The sequence below is a fragment of the Opisthocomus hoazin genome, chromosome 4 (genome assembly GCF_030867145.1).
Source record: "Opisthocomus hoazin isolate bOpiHoa1 chromosome 4, bOpiHoa1.hap1, whole genome shotgun sequence".
Classification (NCBI taxonomy): Eukaryota; Metazoa; Chordata; class Aves; order Opisthocomiformes; family Opisthocomidae; genus Opisthocomus; species Opisthocomus hoazin.
The window spans coordinates 76492328-76510089 of record NC_134417.1 but is presented as its reverse complement, the minus strand read 5'-3'; the positions used below and the strand labels follow the sequence as shown (position 1 = coordinate 76510089).

The 17762-nt window shown below is 36.9% G+C and overlaps 1 protein-coding gene across 1 annotated transcript in view; it reads left to right on the top strand.

Annotated features, from left to right (window-relative positions):
- Positions 1-17762, top strand: part of ODAD2 (outer dynein arm docking complex subunit 2) — a 90854-nt gene that overhangs the window by 35093 nt on the left and 37999 nt on the right. The window contains 4 exon segments of the mRNA XM_075417486.1: positions 1205-1315; positions 1803-1957; positions 5363-5605; positions 14392-14506. Of these exon segments, the coding sequence (XP_075273601.1) occupies positions 1205-1315; positions 1803-1957; positions 5363-5605; positions 14392-14506 (624 nt within the window).

Here is a 17762-nt window from a genome sequence, read left to right as displayed (position 1 = left end):
ATGAAGTAAAGAGCACATGTTTTTTATTTGAAAGTGTAGCAGTAGTTTGTGAAAGAAAATATATAGACATTAAATCCTTAATCATTTTCTTTTTTTTTCTCATTTTTTTCACTATACCTGACAAATCTGGCAAATGAAGATGCTATATTCTGGTTAATCAGTACATTTAAATTCTACAAAGCTAACCTGCAGGTGTGACCAAGATGATCCAATGAAGTGTAGGGCAGTGTGATTTACAATGTCCTTGTGAATTGGGTGAGATGGTGTATGATCAATTGCAAAAAGAAGAAGGGAATATGTGTGATTTCCTTGGCAGGTGTCACAACTTTGAGTATATTCAGTTTTTAAATTTGAATACAAGTATTCTTTGCCATTGCCATATAAGATGAGTGGTTATTTCTCTATTTGTGGAATCATATTTGAAATTAAGGTGCATTTCACTGAAGGTCAAAAATATACATAGATTCTCCTGGTGAATTTGAGACCTGGAAGACATGATTTTTCAGAAAATTTTACATCATAAAACACATTGTATTTTCAAAATTAGCTTCTTGAACTACACAGGTTTATGCATGCTCCACAAGACAGCAACCTGCCTGATTTTAGCTTCAGTAAGTCTTTCTTGAGAAGGTGAAGTTTTTGAGGATTTCTTACCTGGCAAATTTGGAAATAACACTAAATGCATCTCTGAGACAGAAGTTTCCCCTTTGTTAAATAGTAGTCCGCTGTTACAACGTGTGTGGGTTAAAATTTGGAAGAAAAGATCACTAAAATTTTTAATTCTAAGAACATGTTTTTCTAACCTTGTCCTAGGACTAGTTCTCTTTTTTTGGCTGTTGGCTCTCGATAAAATGAGTGGGTACTTCTTGATCCTATTCTGAAGCATCTGTTTCTTGGCTATGAGTAGGGAGTCTAGACACCTTTCAGAAGATTCTGAATTCTGTTTAAGCCAGGTGACTACAAAATAGGCATTTCAGCACCTGGTTTTACAGGTGATTTGAAGAGCACTGTAGAGAATTTATGCATTTGATTAACTTTGAGAACATGAATAGTATTTTCAAGGAAATGCAGGTGACTGGTGCTTAAAATAAAGTACAAGGCTTCTCAATATCAAAATGTACAATTGTAGCACTGTATTATTATTGTAACTAGTGTTATTAACTGTTAATATACAGGATTTAAAAGATGCAGTTTATCTTTTTAGCCAAGTTACAGACTTGCAATAAGGACAGAAGGAATGATTGAGAACCTTGTGAAATATCTGAGTAGTGAGGATGAGGAGCTTCAGATGCATTGTGCAAGTGCCATATTTAAGGTAATTTTATTATTATAATCAGTAGATCAGAGCCAGGATTAGCCCTTTGTTTTCATGTGTTTGTCAGTTTTAATATTTCTTAGTTTTACTATTTGTCTAATGTGTAAGAAATTACTGTATAAAAATGTTGGTGGTCTTTGGATAATTCTTATTAGACTATTTTAGCTGCATATTTAATAATATAATGAAGTTCCTACTTGCTTTTCTTGTGTGCAAGCCCTGCAGTGCACAGGTAGCCAGTGGAGAGAGGCAGGGCACACTGTGCAAAGAGCTGCTTTGCTTTCTTATGTTTGTTTGCCCACAAGGTAGACAATGTGACAGTATAAGCACTGCTGCATATACGGTAGCAGTTTGCTGTCAAACTCTCTTAGTGAGTCATTAGCATATTCAGATACTTTAATAAAATGTTTATGTTTTCTTCTGTATTAGTTTTTACGAGTTATAATACACTTGATTTTTGAAGACTTTCACTTTTTTTTTTAAATAGTGTGCAGAAGATAAAGAAACACGTGACCTGGTCAGACAGTATGGAGGTCTACAACCACTATCTGTTCTGCTTGGTAACTCTGAAAACAAACAACTTTTATCAGCTGTGACAGGAGCAATCTGGAAATGTGCAATCAGTGGAGAAAATGTGTCAAAGTAACAATTTAATTTTACAAACATTTATTACATTATCATGTTTTGATTTTATGGGCCTCTATTGTTTTCAAATTTGTTATGTCATGATTCTTCAAAACCCTGTTTTATAATCAGTTGGGCTTTCAACTTAGGTTTTATAGTACTGAAAAAATTACCACTTGACCTCATCAGGGTACAGTGGAAACAGTGCTGAGTTCCTAGAATCTTAAGAGTCAGTGGGGACAACTGGTACCTCTAAAGAATAGTTAAGAGATAGGACACTGAGTCTGGAGGCATACTGGCACATAGTAGACATTTGACGTGGGTGTATCTGAGATCCCCACTCTTCTCTGTAGCTTACAAACTGGAATCACTGCTGCATGGTAGAGAGACTAGTTAGCACACTTAGCTTTAATGTCTTAAGTCAAGAGCAACAGAGAGCAAATTACCTTATTCTAGGGTACATATCTAATACACATTAGTCCACCTACTTCAGAAATATACTGGAATCTAGGATAATTAGCCTAGATCCCTCTCTCCTTGACTACAGAAGGAGCTCAGAGAAGTAGCTCAGTCTGGACACCCAGCTTCTAAATGAGTGATATTGACTGATGAGAATTGGACCATATGTGCCTACAACCACTTGGTACTGGGGTCCTGAGTGATTATCTGAGAATGTGACAGAAGTTAAAACCTTCCATCTTTCATGGAACAGCTTAATGATGAGAATACTTAACCCCTCATCTAAAATCCATTTATCAGATTCGTGCACCGTACCGCAAAAAAAAAAGCCTGCTCCACTGGAGTAAGTGCTAGGCTTCCTGCTGAATTTATGCTGCTCTGTACAGAGGAATGTAAGACTCATAGGCTGGAAGAAGTATCAGTAGCGGGTAACCTCTTTCTGCAGCCCTAATTTTAGTGTACTTTGCTGGACAAGTAGACACAATAGATAACTGCTGGAAAAAATCAGAAGGAATGCCAGTAATAAGGGTTTTCAGTCTGGCTTTTTACTGTCCTAAATGAGTTCCCAAACTCTTGATATACAGAGCCATGGTCTTTCTGTAGTCTACTGCTGTCCTACTGCTTTTGCATTCTTGGTTGCACAGTAACCTGCTTTTCAAAAGGGTATATCCTTCTTTTCTGTGGGCTTTGGGTTTCTGCACAGAGGCATCCTGGTTCTGAATCAGTCAGTGATGAGATGGACAGAATGGCGCTCTCTATACTAGTAAACTAAACAGGGCCAAACCTTTCAGGGTGCAAGCAGTATGTTGTGAGTATCCATACTGTTTAACTGCTAGCACAGTCCCTTATAGAGTTTGGCCTGTGTCAGCAAGCGCTCTCCCAGACAATGCCCACACACTCCTTGGGAACAGTGCAGGCCAGAGATTGTTTCTATTAGGCAGAATGGGTGAGGCCACCCTGAACAGTGAGGATAAGAGATTTTACCTATATGGATGCTATGTTGTGCCTCTTGTCCTCAGGGCTAGAGAATGAGCCCTCGCCTGTATTATTTGTTACTGTAGCTGTAGCCAATAATTCTGTCCAAACGCAAAGAGGTTTTTACTGGGCTACTCACATATCTTTGGCAAGTGCTTGACACTCCACAAAGGTTACTAGCCAGGCGCAGCTCCAGGCTTGAGCTGAATTCATGTATTATGTAGTGCTGAGTCCGAAGCAGTAAACCCTATCAAGATGGGAGGGCACAACAACAGGGAGGGAGGATAATATGAAAACACGTGAGTAGATCTGGATGAATGAGCTTGAGTCTGGCATGAAGCTAGAACTAACAAACCCTGCTGATTCCTGCAGGGCCACTTAATTATCTCCGAACTATGCCACAGTATTTCCTATACCTGAAGTACATTGCTGAGATGTTGTGCTGACTCAGCAATGAGCCGATGCAGGTGCCTGGGCCTGACCAGCTCAGGTTCCAGATGGACGCAAACAGCCGTACTGCTTCTGGACACAAGATGGCCCGAGCCAACAACTCTGTCAGTGTGGCCTGCCAGTTGCAGAGCCAGCTCTTATCGTTCCATTTGTGAAGCAGTTGATATGCAACACAGCTAAAGTAGCCAGAGAAAATCAGGGTTTTTCTTTAAATTGTTTGCTTGCTTCGTTGCTCCTTTTCCATGCTGTTGATTTATCTTGAAAAAAAATTACAGGGATACTTCCAAATTGTAGTGAACAAGGAGAGGAAGGTTCCTCTTTAAGCAAAGGCTTGAATGATGAAAAATGACAGTTTCTCACTTCTCAGTTACTTTAATTGCTATACTGATAAACCAGCTTTGAAAGATTAACTTTTATCAAAACAGTTCTAGTTCTGCCATCAAAATCTCAAAAATACTATTTTTTTTGTACAAAAGAAAAGCCACATCTGCAACTGGTTCCTGGAAAATACAGAGTATTTATAGCTCAAGTAGACACTTCCAGAAGCTAAGGGCCATGGGGGAAGCACCAATGAGGACTCTCTACCCTCAGAGAAATTATCTCTTTAGGGGAGGAACTACATGTATTTACACAAAGGTATAAATCAAAGCATAATTATTAGTTAATATGCAGGCTATATCTGGCTTGATACACCAAGTGGAATTGTCAAGGTGTATCATAGAAAATGTATGAGAGGGAGATACAGTGTTTGTTAAGTATTAAGAATCCTCTGAGTTCTGAACAAAATGAACTGAGAAGATGACCCCAGTACTGAGGAATAAAGTCCTGTTCTGAAAGATGAACGTTTTGTATGCATCTGTTTGTAGGACAGGACCTCCAGGATTTTTGAAAACATATTTTTGATTTTTGGTACCAAAAGTGCAATGAAGAATGAGGGAAGTATTAATACAACAGTCAACTTAAATTTCTGTCAACTTATTTCTTAATTTCAAAATGGAATCTAACATAGTACAATAGAAGTGTACTAGAACTATAGGTCTGACCTTAGGAAAATGCACATATTAGACCTGAAGTAAGTATAGAATGGGTCAGGGCAAACTTTCTAAAGTCTAACATTTAGTGAAAAGTAAGGGTGATCCCTTGGTCCGGAGGGGTGGAGGAGGGTCTGATACGCTGCTACCCTAGCTATTGGTAACATGGCAGGAAGAAGTACTGGAAGTTCAGATGCCACAGTACTTGCCAGTCTTCCAGTATGTTTTCAGCTATTTGTAAGTGTTGCATCCACATTTTAAGTTTTATTCCTAGATAGCTAAATTAGAGAAATGTATTTAAAAAGGTAGTGTAAGAGATTATGCTGTATGTCACACTTTCAAGAACTGGTTGGAGTGGTTTACCTGTATTGTGGGTTCTTCAACAAGATCATTTACATACAGCAATTAAACATTGTACTTGAATTATAATGATACTTTAATTATAAAATTAAACTTATAATAGTAACATACTGAAAATAACAACTTTGGCTTTATTGCTCTCTTTCAGATTTCGGGAATATAAAGCCGTAGAAGCTTTGGTAGGACTGCTTACTGATCAGCCTGAAGAAGTCCTTGTAAATATCGTTGGAGCACTGGGAGAATGTTGCCAAGAGCCAGTAAATCGAACAATTATCCGAAAATGTGATGGAATACCACTTCTGGTGAAGTTACTTACTGGAACTGATCAGGCACTACTTGTGAATGTCACCAAAGCAGTGGGAGCTTGTGCAACAGAACCTGAAAATATGATGTAAGCTATTCATATTCATAGCATTTTAATATAGAAAAAAATAATTTTTTAGTAATTCAAGCACAAATATAGTCAGTTCTAATCTGACTTTAAAAGTATATTTTACTTTTTGTTTTCCACAGGCCTATGTGGTTTAGTTACATCCTACTGTAAAATGTGCTGTATGTATAAAAAAAAATCATTAAGGAATTATATAGAACATAAGGCTTTTGCACTTTGGGGAAAATCAGATAAACCTTTAGTAAATTAATTTTTATTAAAGTTAAAATTCAAAGTTATAGAACACCATTTTAAAGTGCTGTTTAATAGGTACCTGTTTTGCCTTCTCCTTTTACATCTGTTCAAAAATCATAAATAGTAGCCTAAATTAGAGAAAGTAATTCTAAAAAGCAATGTGTACATTTACTGTCATGAAAAATAATTTTAATTTTTTCAAAGTAGAGTATTATTTGTATTTTATCTGTTTTTTCCCTCTCCATCATTCCTTTTATGAACTCAGACTTTTTTTGGATGCTTTTCTCCCCTCTTATTCCTTTGCAAAACCAAAGAAAAAGACTGTCTTTTTACAGAGAGTGTTTCTACTCTCTTTGGTTTTGTGATGCAGATTTCTGTAGCTTACAAAGATCCTTGAGGTTTATGATTAAGTGTTCCTGTTAAAATTTGAGGTTGGCATTTACTGTGCTTACTGTTCCCTTACAGAGATATTTACCTCAAGATTCTCAGCATATTTCCCTCTTTATACATAAGGAAGGTCCGAAAGAGAGTTTTATTAAGCCCCTCCTGTTCTGATTTGCATAATTCACTTGATATTCATACAGCAGCGCAGGGAATTCTTTTCCTGAATAGGGCTTTTGTTTTCATGCTTTGGCTGTCACCCAGTGGCAAAAGGCTAGATGGTACACAACTGTAAACATGGCTTGTATGAACAGTTAGTCATGTAGCATAAAAGCATAAATAAATGAAATCACTTTCACGACATGTATCACTAAAAATCAGTCTTTAGAGGAATGTATTAACTGAACAGAATTGACATTGTAAATCAACTGAAATTGAATGCTAATAAATATAAATCGGTATGTATAAAACCTCAGACATACTCCAGTACTCTGGTCTGTCACTTGTAGTATCCAGTATGGATAGCTTCGTACTGGAAAGTGGTCAGTATAAGCACAAAAAATAACACAAGTTGCTGCTAAAATTGTGATAGAACAGAGTCCATCTTGTTTTTAAGAAGGAGAGAGTACAGGTTGTTTGGGGCAAAATTGTATAGACTATGTGACGAGTGGACAAAGGAATCAAATGTCGAATTTGGTTCACATGAAATTCTCTGTTGAAGGTTCTCAACTTTTAAAATGTTTTTTAAAGATATTTTAAAACAATAGCAAGTAAGCAAAATCTTAGATCAGGAGTAGAATATACTTTTTACTACTATAAAAAAAATGTTACACAGAAAGTATTATTATTAGCAAGCCTGTGACATGTACCTGATGTATTGTGCTAGTTAGACTTACAGTACTAGAAGAGATAATGCTGCTGTCTTTTCCAAAGGCATAATTCATCCAGGTGCGGGTAAGTTTGATACCAATCCAGCAAAATATTTGAAAACAATGATTAGTTAAAACATTGACACCAGGCAACTGCTCAAGTGTTTAAATGATTTGCTTGGTTGAGTGCTCTGCCTCCCACAGGGTTACGAGCACTTCAGAGCACACAGACCCACACACACCCATCCTGGGACATCCATTCCTCTCCCTTCTCCTCATCTCAGACCAGTACAGCAGGAATTGAAATACTATCTCCTCATCCAAACTGTTCTCCTCCTTTTTGGGAAGAGTGAGTCACAAAAGACATGAAGGATACATAGTCTGTAGTACTACTTTGTTCCGTTTACAGAATTTGGGACTAAGACAAGAATTAGCCTTGTTAGAAACTACTGTGGAGTTCATTCTCTTTCTGTAAACATTTTCTGAAGTTCTTAACCAAAAGGACATATCTTAACAAGGATGTGGAGATGTGCCAAGATTGTCTTCTGGAAAGAAGCAAAGCAAAGCCACTTGTAGCCTATAAATAAACACAGATGATAAGAACTTCCGCTTGTAGGTTGATACTTAGATGTTTCTGGTCTTCCTGGTTCATCTGGCTGGATCCCTATTACATTCCTTATTTCATAATCACTTATTCCTCAGAATGGCTTGAAAGGTTCTAGGAGATCAGTTGTTCTCTACTGTTAGCTTTTCTCCTGACAAATTCTACTGGCAGGTCTTCAGGCTTATTATATCTTGTATAGGCAAGCACTGTTTAAAGAGTTACTTTTTTAGTTTGGTACTACAGAAGCTGAAAGCTATGATGATTTTTCTGGATTCTGCTATAGTTGGCTTTCATATGTACTAGAAACCCAGAACAAAACAGGAAAATTTAAAGGGAGTATCAAGCCCTCATAAGGATTGAGAATTTTCAGGTATATTCTTACATTTCAACAGCTGCATGTTTGTTTAACAAAGTGTGGCTTAGAGACTAAATATTCAGTTGAGCAGTCTTCTATTTTGAATGTGGTTATACCTGCAGCAGTAGGTATGTGGAAACTATACAGATTGAGAGTGGAGCGACTGTAGTTTCTGTGAATGATTCAAGGGTATGTAATGTAGAGGGTGGGATTAATATAAGAAGTAAAATATTATTATGGATTATAAAAACCTGAGAGTGTTCTATGAAGTAGTGCATTTAACTTCTGAGGGAAATATTGTAGATTTATCATATGTTCCATGGAGGAAGCCTGCACTGACGAAGAGACTAGTAGAATGGCATAGGTGAATCTACAGCTTCTGTATGTCTTTCATATATTTTATCTCTGCCATTTTTGCTAGTAGACACTTTAACTTCTACAGCTACTGAGTGGAAGGTACAACAGAGTTGCTTTTGTGCACCAAGCCTTTAAGGCAACTTCAGGCAATGAAGTAATTCTTATTGACTCTATTGAGCTATGTAAAATAAAGAGCAGCAGACAGCTTCTCTCACAGAAAAGAATAACTTGACTTATCTTAAAAAAAGCATAACTATGTGACTGAACTTTCTTACCATTATGCGGACAGCATGAAGCTGTTCTACATACTCAGTCTCCTTCACGACCACTGACAGAGATGCTGCTGCCTGTCTTTTATGTAAATTTGTCATTCTGAGGAACTTGTTACAAGTTATTCTTTTTCGCTTACTAAAATCAGAGGACTAGTGCTTAATCTTTAACTGTCACTAGATTTTCATTTGAAAACCCATAGACTTCATCTCTAGCATTCAAAACCAGGGGTTGAGAATCTTATAAACGAAAATGTACAGTTTAGCCAAACAGATGGAGTTTGAGTCATTGGTGTATAATACTATTTATCAAAGCAGTCTGCAACAACTAGTGAAAGTTTTAAGAAACATGCTAAATTGTGGTTTCAAAAGAGATGAGATTACATTCTGCCAGAATTAAACCCTGTAATCTTACCAGTGAGCACAGTACAGAGTCAGTATAACTTTGTTTATTTACATTTGTATTTGTGGTCTAAATTGGCAGGCAATTAAACTAGACTTCTCAAAAGTTCTGGCAAGTAACACTGTAACAGAGAAAGATGATAGATATGACAAACAGATGTCTAGGCTGTGTGTTTGCATGTGTGTTTAAGCAATACATGTTGAAGTTTCTGCTGGAAATGTTCAATATTAAGTTTGAATTTGAAAGAGAAATACTATTTCAGAGTAAAAGCTTTGCTAGTTTCAGATATATAAAAAAAAGCAAAGAAAATTTCTAGAATTGTGACCCATGTCTTGCACAGACATCTCATGATGTTCAGTGATGTCATGATATCAAGGTTCTTCAATGAAGTAATGGGAAAAGTCTTTATTAAGCAAGTGTTGACTATAAAGAGCCAACAAAAGTAATTAAAAAAAATTATCTTGTTAAATTATGCGTTAGCCACACCGCCCAAGTCACAGATGGCAGAGGCAGGGACTGGGAGAATGAAGAACCGCCCACTGTAGGAGAAGATCAGATTCGAGACCATCTAAGGAACCTGAAGGTGCAGAGGTCCATGGAACCTGATGAGGTCCATCCACGGGTCCTGAGGGAACTGGCGGATGAAGTTGCTAAGCCACTATCCATTGTAGGCGTGGGTTACGGACCCGTTGTAACGATGTGACCCCAATATGAGTATGATCGTACACCTTTATTAGTCAGCAAAACAAGGTTTATATAGCAAAACTATTACAGCATCCGAATGGTTAAACCCCCAATCCATATATAGGCAAAACTACTGCAACTCGTTGTGATTGGTGCAGAGCTGCATCTCGAAGTGAAAACAGTACTGTGGCAGGAAACAACAACGTGGCAGGAAGGAAGTGACAGTGTGGCAGGAAACGGTGATGTTCCCCCTGCTCCAGTGTCCTGAGCTCGTCGCTCTGCCTTCCCAGCAGGGTTCCGTGTCAGCCGCTCCCGAGGCTCACTTCCGGATCGGAACCTGGGTTGCTCAACAGCACCAAACTACGTCCCCTCTCGTCCAGCCAGGACTCCACAATCCATCACATTTGAGAAGTTTTGGCACTCCGGTGAAGTTCCCACTGATTGGAAAAGGGGAAACATAATACCTATTTTTAAAAAGGGTAAAAACAAGAACTGGTGAACTACAGGCCAGTCAGTCTCACCTCTGTGCCTGGCAAGATCGTGGAGCAGATCCTCCTGGAAACTGTGCTAAGGCACATGGAAAATAAGAAGATGATTCGAGACAGCTGACGTGGCTTCACTAAGGGCAAATCATGCCTGACAAATTTGGTGGCCTTCTACTACAGTGTTACAGCATTAGTGGATACGGGAAGAGCAACTGACGTCATCTACCTGGACTTGAGCAAAGCGTTTGACACTGTCCCACACTGCATCCTTGTCTCTAAATTGGAGAGACGTAGATTCAATGGATGGGCCACTCAGTGAAGAAGGAATTGGCTGGATGGTTGCACTCAAAGAGTTGTGGTTAATGGCTCGATGTCCAAGTGGAGATGAGTGGTGTTCCTCAGGGCTTGGTATTGGGACCAGTGCTGTTTAATGTCTTTGTCAGTGACATGGACAGTGGGATTGCGTGCACCCTCAGCAAGTTTGTCAACGACCTCAAGCTGAGTGGTGCGATCGACACACTGGAGGGAAGGGAGGGACCTTGATAGGCTTGAGAGGAGAGCCTGTGTGAACCTCTTGAGGTTTAAAAAGGCCAAGTGCAAGGTCCTGCACATGGGTTGGGGCAATCCCAAGCACAAATATAGGCTGGGTGGAGAATGGATTGAGAGCAGCTCTGAGGAGGAGGACTTCGGGGTGCTGGTTGACGAGAAGCTCAACATGACCCAACAATGTGCGCTCACAGCCCAGAAAGCCGACCGTATCCTGGGCTGCATCAAAAGCAGAGTGGCCAGCAGGTTGTAAGATATATTCTGTATTCTTGCATGTAAGATGTATTCTATATACACCGTACATCAGCTGTTCTCTGTGAAAATCAGGAAGATGTTTTGCTCATACACCTTGCAGCTGTCGTTTTGTAGGAGTCACATCAGCTGCATACCTCTTCACCTCTGCTCTAATCGTGTCTGGCTAGCACAGGAGTGCACAGTAGGAGTGGCTTTTCACCCCAGCTATTTCTAACTGCCGATACAAGTACTTTTAGCTATTTTGAGGAGCAGAGTAATCTACAGCTTGTTCTAAATTGTGTTAGTGATCAGATAAGAAGAGTCTACAACAAGACACAGAGCTTTGAATCAGAAAAGGTGGCCACTGGCCATGTTGGTCCACATCTCTTGTGAGATGCCTCTGCTGTGTTATGGTACAGAGTCACAGTAGTTCACAATCTGGACTCTTGCTTCTGAACTCTGCATATTTACATTATGTTATGTACTTACAGTGAAGCAACATACAGTACTTACTTAGAATAAAGTTTACATTTCTGCTTTGGGTGGCTTCCATACCTGTTAAAATTTTGACTGTTAATAGTGTTCTGTACATTAATTTTATCATCATAATGTCAACAAATTATTAGAAAATAGATCATTTAAGTGACTAACCACAGAATGACTATTGTACTAGCTATGGAGGAATACAGAATTGAATGCCAACCAAAGTAAATTTTAAGGTATGTTTGCTTGTATTTATTGTGGTAAGCAGCTTTGTTACAGCATCCTGCTAATAATGTTATAATAAATTTTGGGAAGAAAATTAGATACGAAAGCTACATACAAAGGCAAATCAAAATATTGTTTAGCATTATGCCATCAGGGCTGAAATTTTTAAGATTATGAGTGTGGGTTTTTTTGCTTATTTGTAAAAAAGCCTAGTTGTATATTTTTTGTCCACTTTAAAATGGAATTTCCACGTAAAAAGGAAACTAATGTCTAAGCACTTTTATAGAGGAAACATTTTTCAGGGCCATTTATTTTAGTGTTCCCCTTGCTTTTATAGCAGATACGCTCGTTTAACACCCAGTTTCTTCATCTGCTACATAGTGAAGTGAAACCATAGCAAGATAAAGAATTGAACTGTTTAGCAGCTTTTTCTTAATTGACAAATATATGTTCTCAGCAAGATGAAAATAAAATGGTTTGTGCTTGTATGGTGATTACACAGCTTCTTCCAGTATGAGAATTTAAGAGCATCCTTCTTGTATGCAGAGTTCTTTTCGTTCAAGTTAATCTAGTGTAACTGAGAGAAAGCAGTAATCAGTGATGAACAATGCAATTTGGAGATTTGTTTGTTTAGTCCATACTGGTTTTTAGTTTGGTTTTACACATGTTGAACATACAGAGGGCTACACTTTCAGATATTCTGAGTTGTTCTGTTGGGTCTAAGACAACCAGTCTTTCTGGTCTTCAAGCAAAAGGCAAAACTCTTTAGAAAAATAAACCATAGAGTGAGGCTAGTTTACCTTGAAAAGCTGAAGAGAAACCAAGAAAACTGAAAAGAAAATGAAGGTAAACTTTAAATTGTAAAGGAAGCTTTCAAAAAAATAAAAAGGAAGGATAAATCAGCCTAGAGGTTGTTTTGTTAAGTGTGGTGGAAAAATCTGAGCTCAGTGTTTGGCTTCTATCGCTTGATTTTTATATACTGGTTGGAGCTGGGTCATTTATATTTAGCCCCTCTTGGGAGGAAGTACCTCATGTTGGTAAAGGGTCAGTACTCTGCTTGACTAGAAGAAAGATGCATGGGTTCTTTTTTAATTAATTCAAATATAGGAAAAAATTCCTTGTGCTTTCTGAAATGACAGGAAAGTAATGTTAAAATTGCTTGAAAGTGTTTGGGGTTTGGAGGGATTTAAAAGCCTGTTTTGAAGGTTTTACTTAAGTCGTTTACTATGAACATACATATGTAATTGTGTAGTTTGTGATCACGCAGTTTTATTTTGTGTCATTGACTTCTAAATTTGTCCTTTGAATGATGATTTTCTTGCAGTTGATTTTGAGCCAAGTGTGTAAAATAAGCTGTATTAAAATTAGCAGATCTTAAAAGACTTACAGTGTCTTAGCTTAACCATAGCTTTGTGCAAAAAGTATTATTCTGAAAAACATAGTTGTTTAACCAGTTTGCATACAAGTGTTATGAATAAAATCCCTGGTTATTTCAGATAGAATTCATGTCCTTAATTATTTTTTCTGCTTCAAATGATGCTAGGATTACATACAAAGCTGATTTTTTAACATTTTCCTAGCAAACCTATATGCAGTTAACACAAATGAGATATTTTATCTGATGTTTTTAAGCACAGTCTGTATTTAGATTTCTCTTGTATTTACAATTAAAGATGTAGACTAATTTTATACAATTGAATTTGTACTTTTGAGGTTAGAAAATGAAGGTGCACTTGCTTTTCTTTCTATTCAGCTCATTTGCTTTGGGTTTAATATATCTTTTTGAAAAAAGGCATGTTTGTAAAGACTATCAAGTTTTGTTTGACCTTCTTTTCCATTTAAGGTATTCACTGAACCACAATGTGAAGTTAGGATCCCCAAGCCTGACTGATATGTAAACATAACACAGATGGTGTAGAGATGATTCTGATGATAGTTCATTTTTCAGATAGTCACAAAGATACTTTGATTACAGTGTGTTCAAGTAATTATAACATAGTGTTCAGTGTTAGACTCGTTGGTAAGGAACACATGGGAAACAAGTTACACGTTATTCGTACTGAACAAAGGATGCACTGTGGTGTGACCATTTTAATTTCTAATGCTGGATTAGAAACATAGTATTTTAAAATATGTCATAGAGTAAGGTAAATACATTAAGCATAGACTGAATAAAAAGTTAAGTACATAGTTTTGGGCATAAATATTTGTATTGGAAAGTATTTGTTACTAAATGAAAGAAGCCAGTATGCTTCAATTCAGATTTCACTTTGCATGCAGATCGTTAAAAAGTATGCTTTTTTTCACATTTATATGAATTCTCGTTATAATGTAGTTTACTTTATCTTCTATAAGCATTTTGAATGACAGTGCTGAGAAAAAAGTAAACATCATAAAAGATTTAGTTAGAAAACATATTCTGTCTCTACATCATTTGCTCACACTCATCTGTTATAATAAGTAATGTTTACTGAATATGTTGATGGTGATCAGCTGACAATAAAACACAAGCACTTAAATAAAGCAAGAAGTATGTTAAAGAAAATCGTATCAATATTTATTAAAGAAGTGTTCCAAAGAAACTGATATAATTTAAAATTTAACATTGTTTGCTCCATAATTAATTATATCTCTTTTTTGGTCTGTTTCTGCAATAGGATAATTGACCGTCTAGATGGAGTTCGTTTGTTATGGTCATTGTTGAAAAACCCTAATCCAGATGTTCAAGCAAGTGCAGCTTGGGCTATTTGTCCTTGCATTAAAAATGCTAAGGTAAGAAAGTATTTGAAGTAATAATTTGGTTATATATATACTCACATAGAATTTTTATATTTGGATGATTTCCAGCAATACTTTACTGTTTTCTATTTACACTCTTTTTATCTCATTCTGTTAACAGCTTAAAAAAATGTTGTATTCACTTTTCGACAGTGAACAGTCCTCCATCTAGCACTCATTATAGCATTGTGTTTTGCCTTTACAGTGTTTAGTGTATTTGGAAAATATATTTTAATAACTTATCAGGACCTGAATTTACTGTTCCAAAATAAAACATGCTGAAAATCCGACAATTCTGAAAACAGAAAGCTTCTGCTCACAAGCTATGAACAGCACAGGTAGTTGTAGTTGTTCTCCGCTATGAGGTACTTTAGCTATGTTCTCAAGAGACCATCATTTGGTTTCAGAGCGTATTTCAGACTCGGTGCCAATGTAATCCTCAGATTTTCTGCTGAGACTGCCAACAAAAAGTGCCAGTTGTGAATAGCGGTTGTTGTGCAGGTCAGTTGTGCACAGAAGACAGAGCTATTCATTTATTTCATGTCAGTTCCCAAGTAGAGATAAAATGGTAAGTATAAGCTGTAAGTCGTCTTCAATGAATTCTTACCACTGACCTGTGTTAAAATAAATGAGATAAGTTTTGGTTCCCATTAGAAGTTTCCTAGAATACTAAGTATACTTTTATCCTTAATCCTTGTACCGTAATACCTTCCGTTTCTAATTTACCTCCATATTCAATGCAACTTTTGCATCTTCTCTCTACTGTACCGCAAATATCTATCCTTCTACATATCATTTGAGATCCTGACTATGTAGAGAATGGAAATTCCTTCAAAGTGCTAGATATCCTTAGCATCCTTTGCGGGCAGTGTTTCCTTTATGAAATTGAGCACTGTATGATTGCTACTAATTTATATAGATGGATGGATGTAGATACAGATATAGAAATGAAAGTATTGTGAGAACATATGGTCTTCATTTTTATAACTTTAGCATTTTCTATTTCTTCACGATGGTTTCTGCAATAGCAGCTAGATTGCCATGTCTCAGACATGCTGGTTATCCTGAATTATCTTTCCATCTTTTTTTTTTTTTTAAATGTGCACTCTAGTATAGTAAAATTTTTCGTTATCTAGTGGTGGGGTGTATACATGTCTCCTCTGTCAAGATATGACTATACCTACCTCTCTTTTGAACAATATTGGTGTAACTGAATGTTAAAATATGACTTTATCTGAATACTGAGGTAACACTTATTATGTGTAACATTCTGTGACCTGTAGTGCCAGAGTAGAACTGCACATTGCTAGAGCTTCCATTAAAAGCACTTTTTCAGAAATTAAGGGGATAGAAGACAGCTACTGAAATTATAGACTACATGGATTTTTTTCTTGGGTTTTTTTTTTTTGCCGGGGTATTTGATGAGTGTAAGCTATGTACATCCTTGGTGTAGCTATCCTTCTTTCATCTCTCTTGGCTGCCTGCCCACATGCTGATCTGTGACCCCACAAAGAGTTCTTTGTGTGAGACTGAGGCAGAGTGGCACACTGAAACAAATCTACCAATAATACCCTTGCCTCTGACACTGAATGGAAAGAAATATGTATAAAGCACCGATTATAGCCACACTGTGGAAGTGCAGTAACTATTTCTGTCTAAACAACATTTTGATTTTTTTTTTATTCAAAGTTAATAGTATTCAACAATTTACACTATCTTCCAAGAAGCACAGTTTGGTTTATGCAATGCTTGATTCAAAAGCAGTAAGAAGTATATGACTTTAAAAGTATTATGTGCATTCTGGCTTTTCCAAGCCTGTATTTGGGACTGCAAACCATGTTCACATAGCTGTGAGCTTGGAATCTGGATTTGTTTTCTTTTTGTGTTCTTTTCTGGAAGCTATAGTAGTTCTCTTCTGTAGTGTAGAGGTTCAAGGATGAAATAGAACTTGTTAATAGTATCAGAAATGAGTTTTTATATCAATGTACTGCAACATCCATTTTTCTGCACAGACATTTTCTGTACATACAACTTAAAGGTTATTTTCTGTGATATTTGTGAAATGTTAGAAGCTAATCTATCATACTGATAAGGCTGCTATTGTCAAGGTATGTGAGTACATGATGCTGTCTCGTGCACTTACTCTCACCATAATCTGTTTAAGATTGGAAAGTCTACCATTTCTGTTTTACCATTAGCGGGGTAAGAGTCACAAAAGGCCAAGACTTGAATTCTTGAGATGTTTAGGTGCTAACCAGTTTTGAGCTTTTGGGTCTAACTAGTTTGCCTGCTGTTAGACAGGAAGTTAGTTTCCAGGGAGCAGAGCCTAAATTCCTGTAACCCTAGATTATATGTGTCGACAGTTACATTATGGTAGCTGATTCAGAGTACTTCCCATGGAACAGAATTGTATCAGTATGATATAGCTACGTAATGTCATTTGTTACAGCAATATGATACAGGTCAGTGATATTTGGTCCATGACAGATCAAAGTCTTTTTAAATAGAGGATGTAAACTGTACAATGTAGTATATAAGCTGTTACAGATCTGACAGCTGTAATATTGGTTAGGTATCAGTTATTACTTCTGTATGCCAGCATTAGTTCCAAATGTTTTTAACCTTAAGAATTTCTTGTAGAGTGAGGATCTTACAAGTAGGCTGGCAGTGGTATAATTTGGGTGGTAGAACTCTCCTGAGAAATTTTGCACAGCACCCGGTGAGGGCTACTTGTGAGTCTTAGACGAGTATCTCATGATTTTGGATAAATTAGTTCATACATTTCTTTAAAATATAAGACTTAAAGAGTCAAGAATGTCATTTATTCAAAGGAATTATCTTAAAATAAGCAGATTCTTATTAATTAGTTCCTTACTTCCAAAAAGAAAAGTACTGCAGGCACTATGGTAATGACAAAGTGTACATGCACTGTCCAAGAAACACAAATGATTATGAAAAATGGCTAAGAAAAATCTACTTGACTCTGTTGATGTTGGAACAGCAATATTTGCTTATGATGCTTCTTTGAAAAACAGCGTTTGTAGTGTTCTCCTGATGTACATTAGCTCAAACAGAAAAATTTAGAGAAACTCTACAAAGATGTTATTTGGGCTATTATAAAATTCATCCAAAGGCATTGTGCCAACAAGAGGAACACTGCCAGCTTGAGTTTTTATGAAACTACCTGTTTCCCCACAAAGTAACCTTTAAATAGTATGTCTTGAAATAAAAAAAAAAAAAAAAAAGTTGT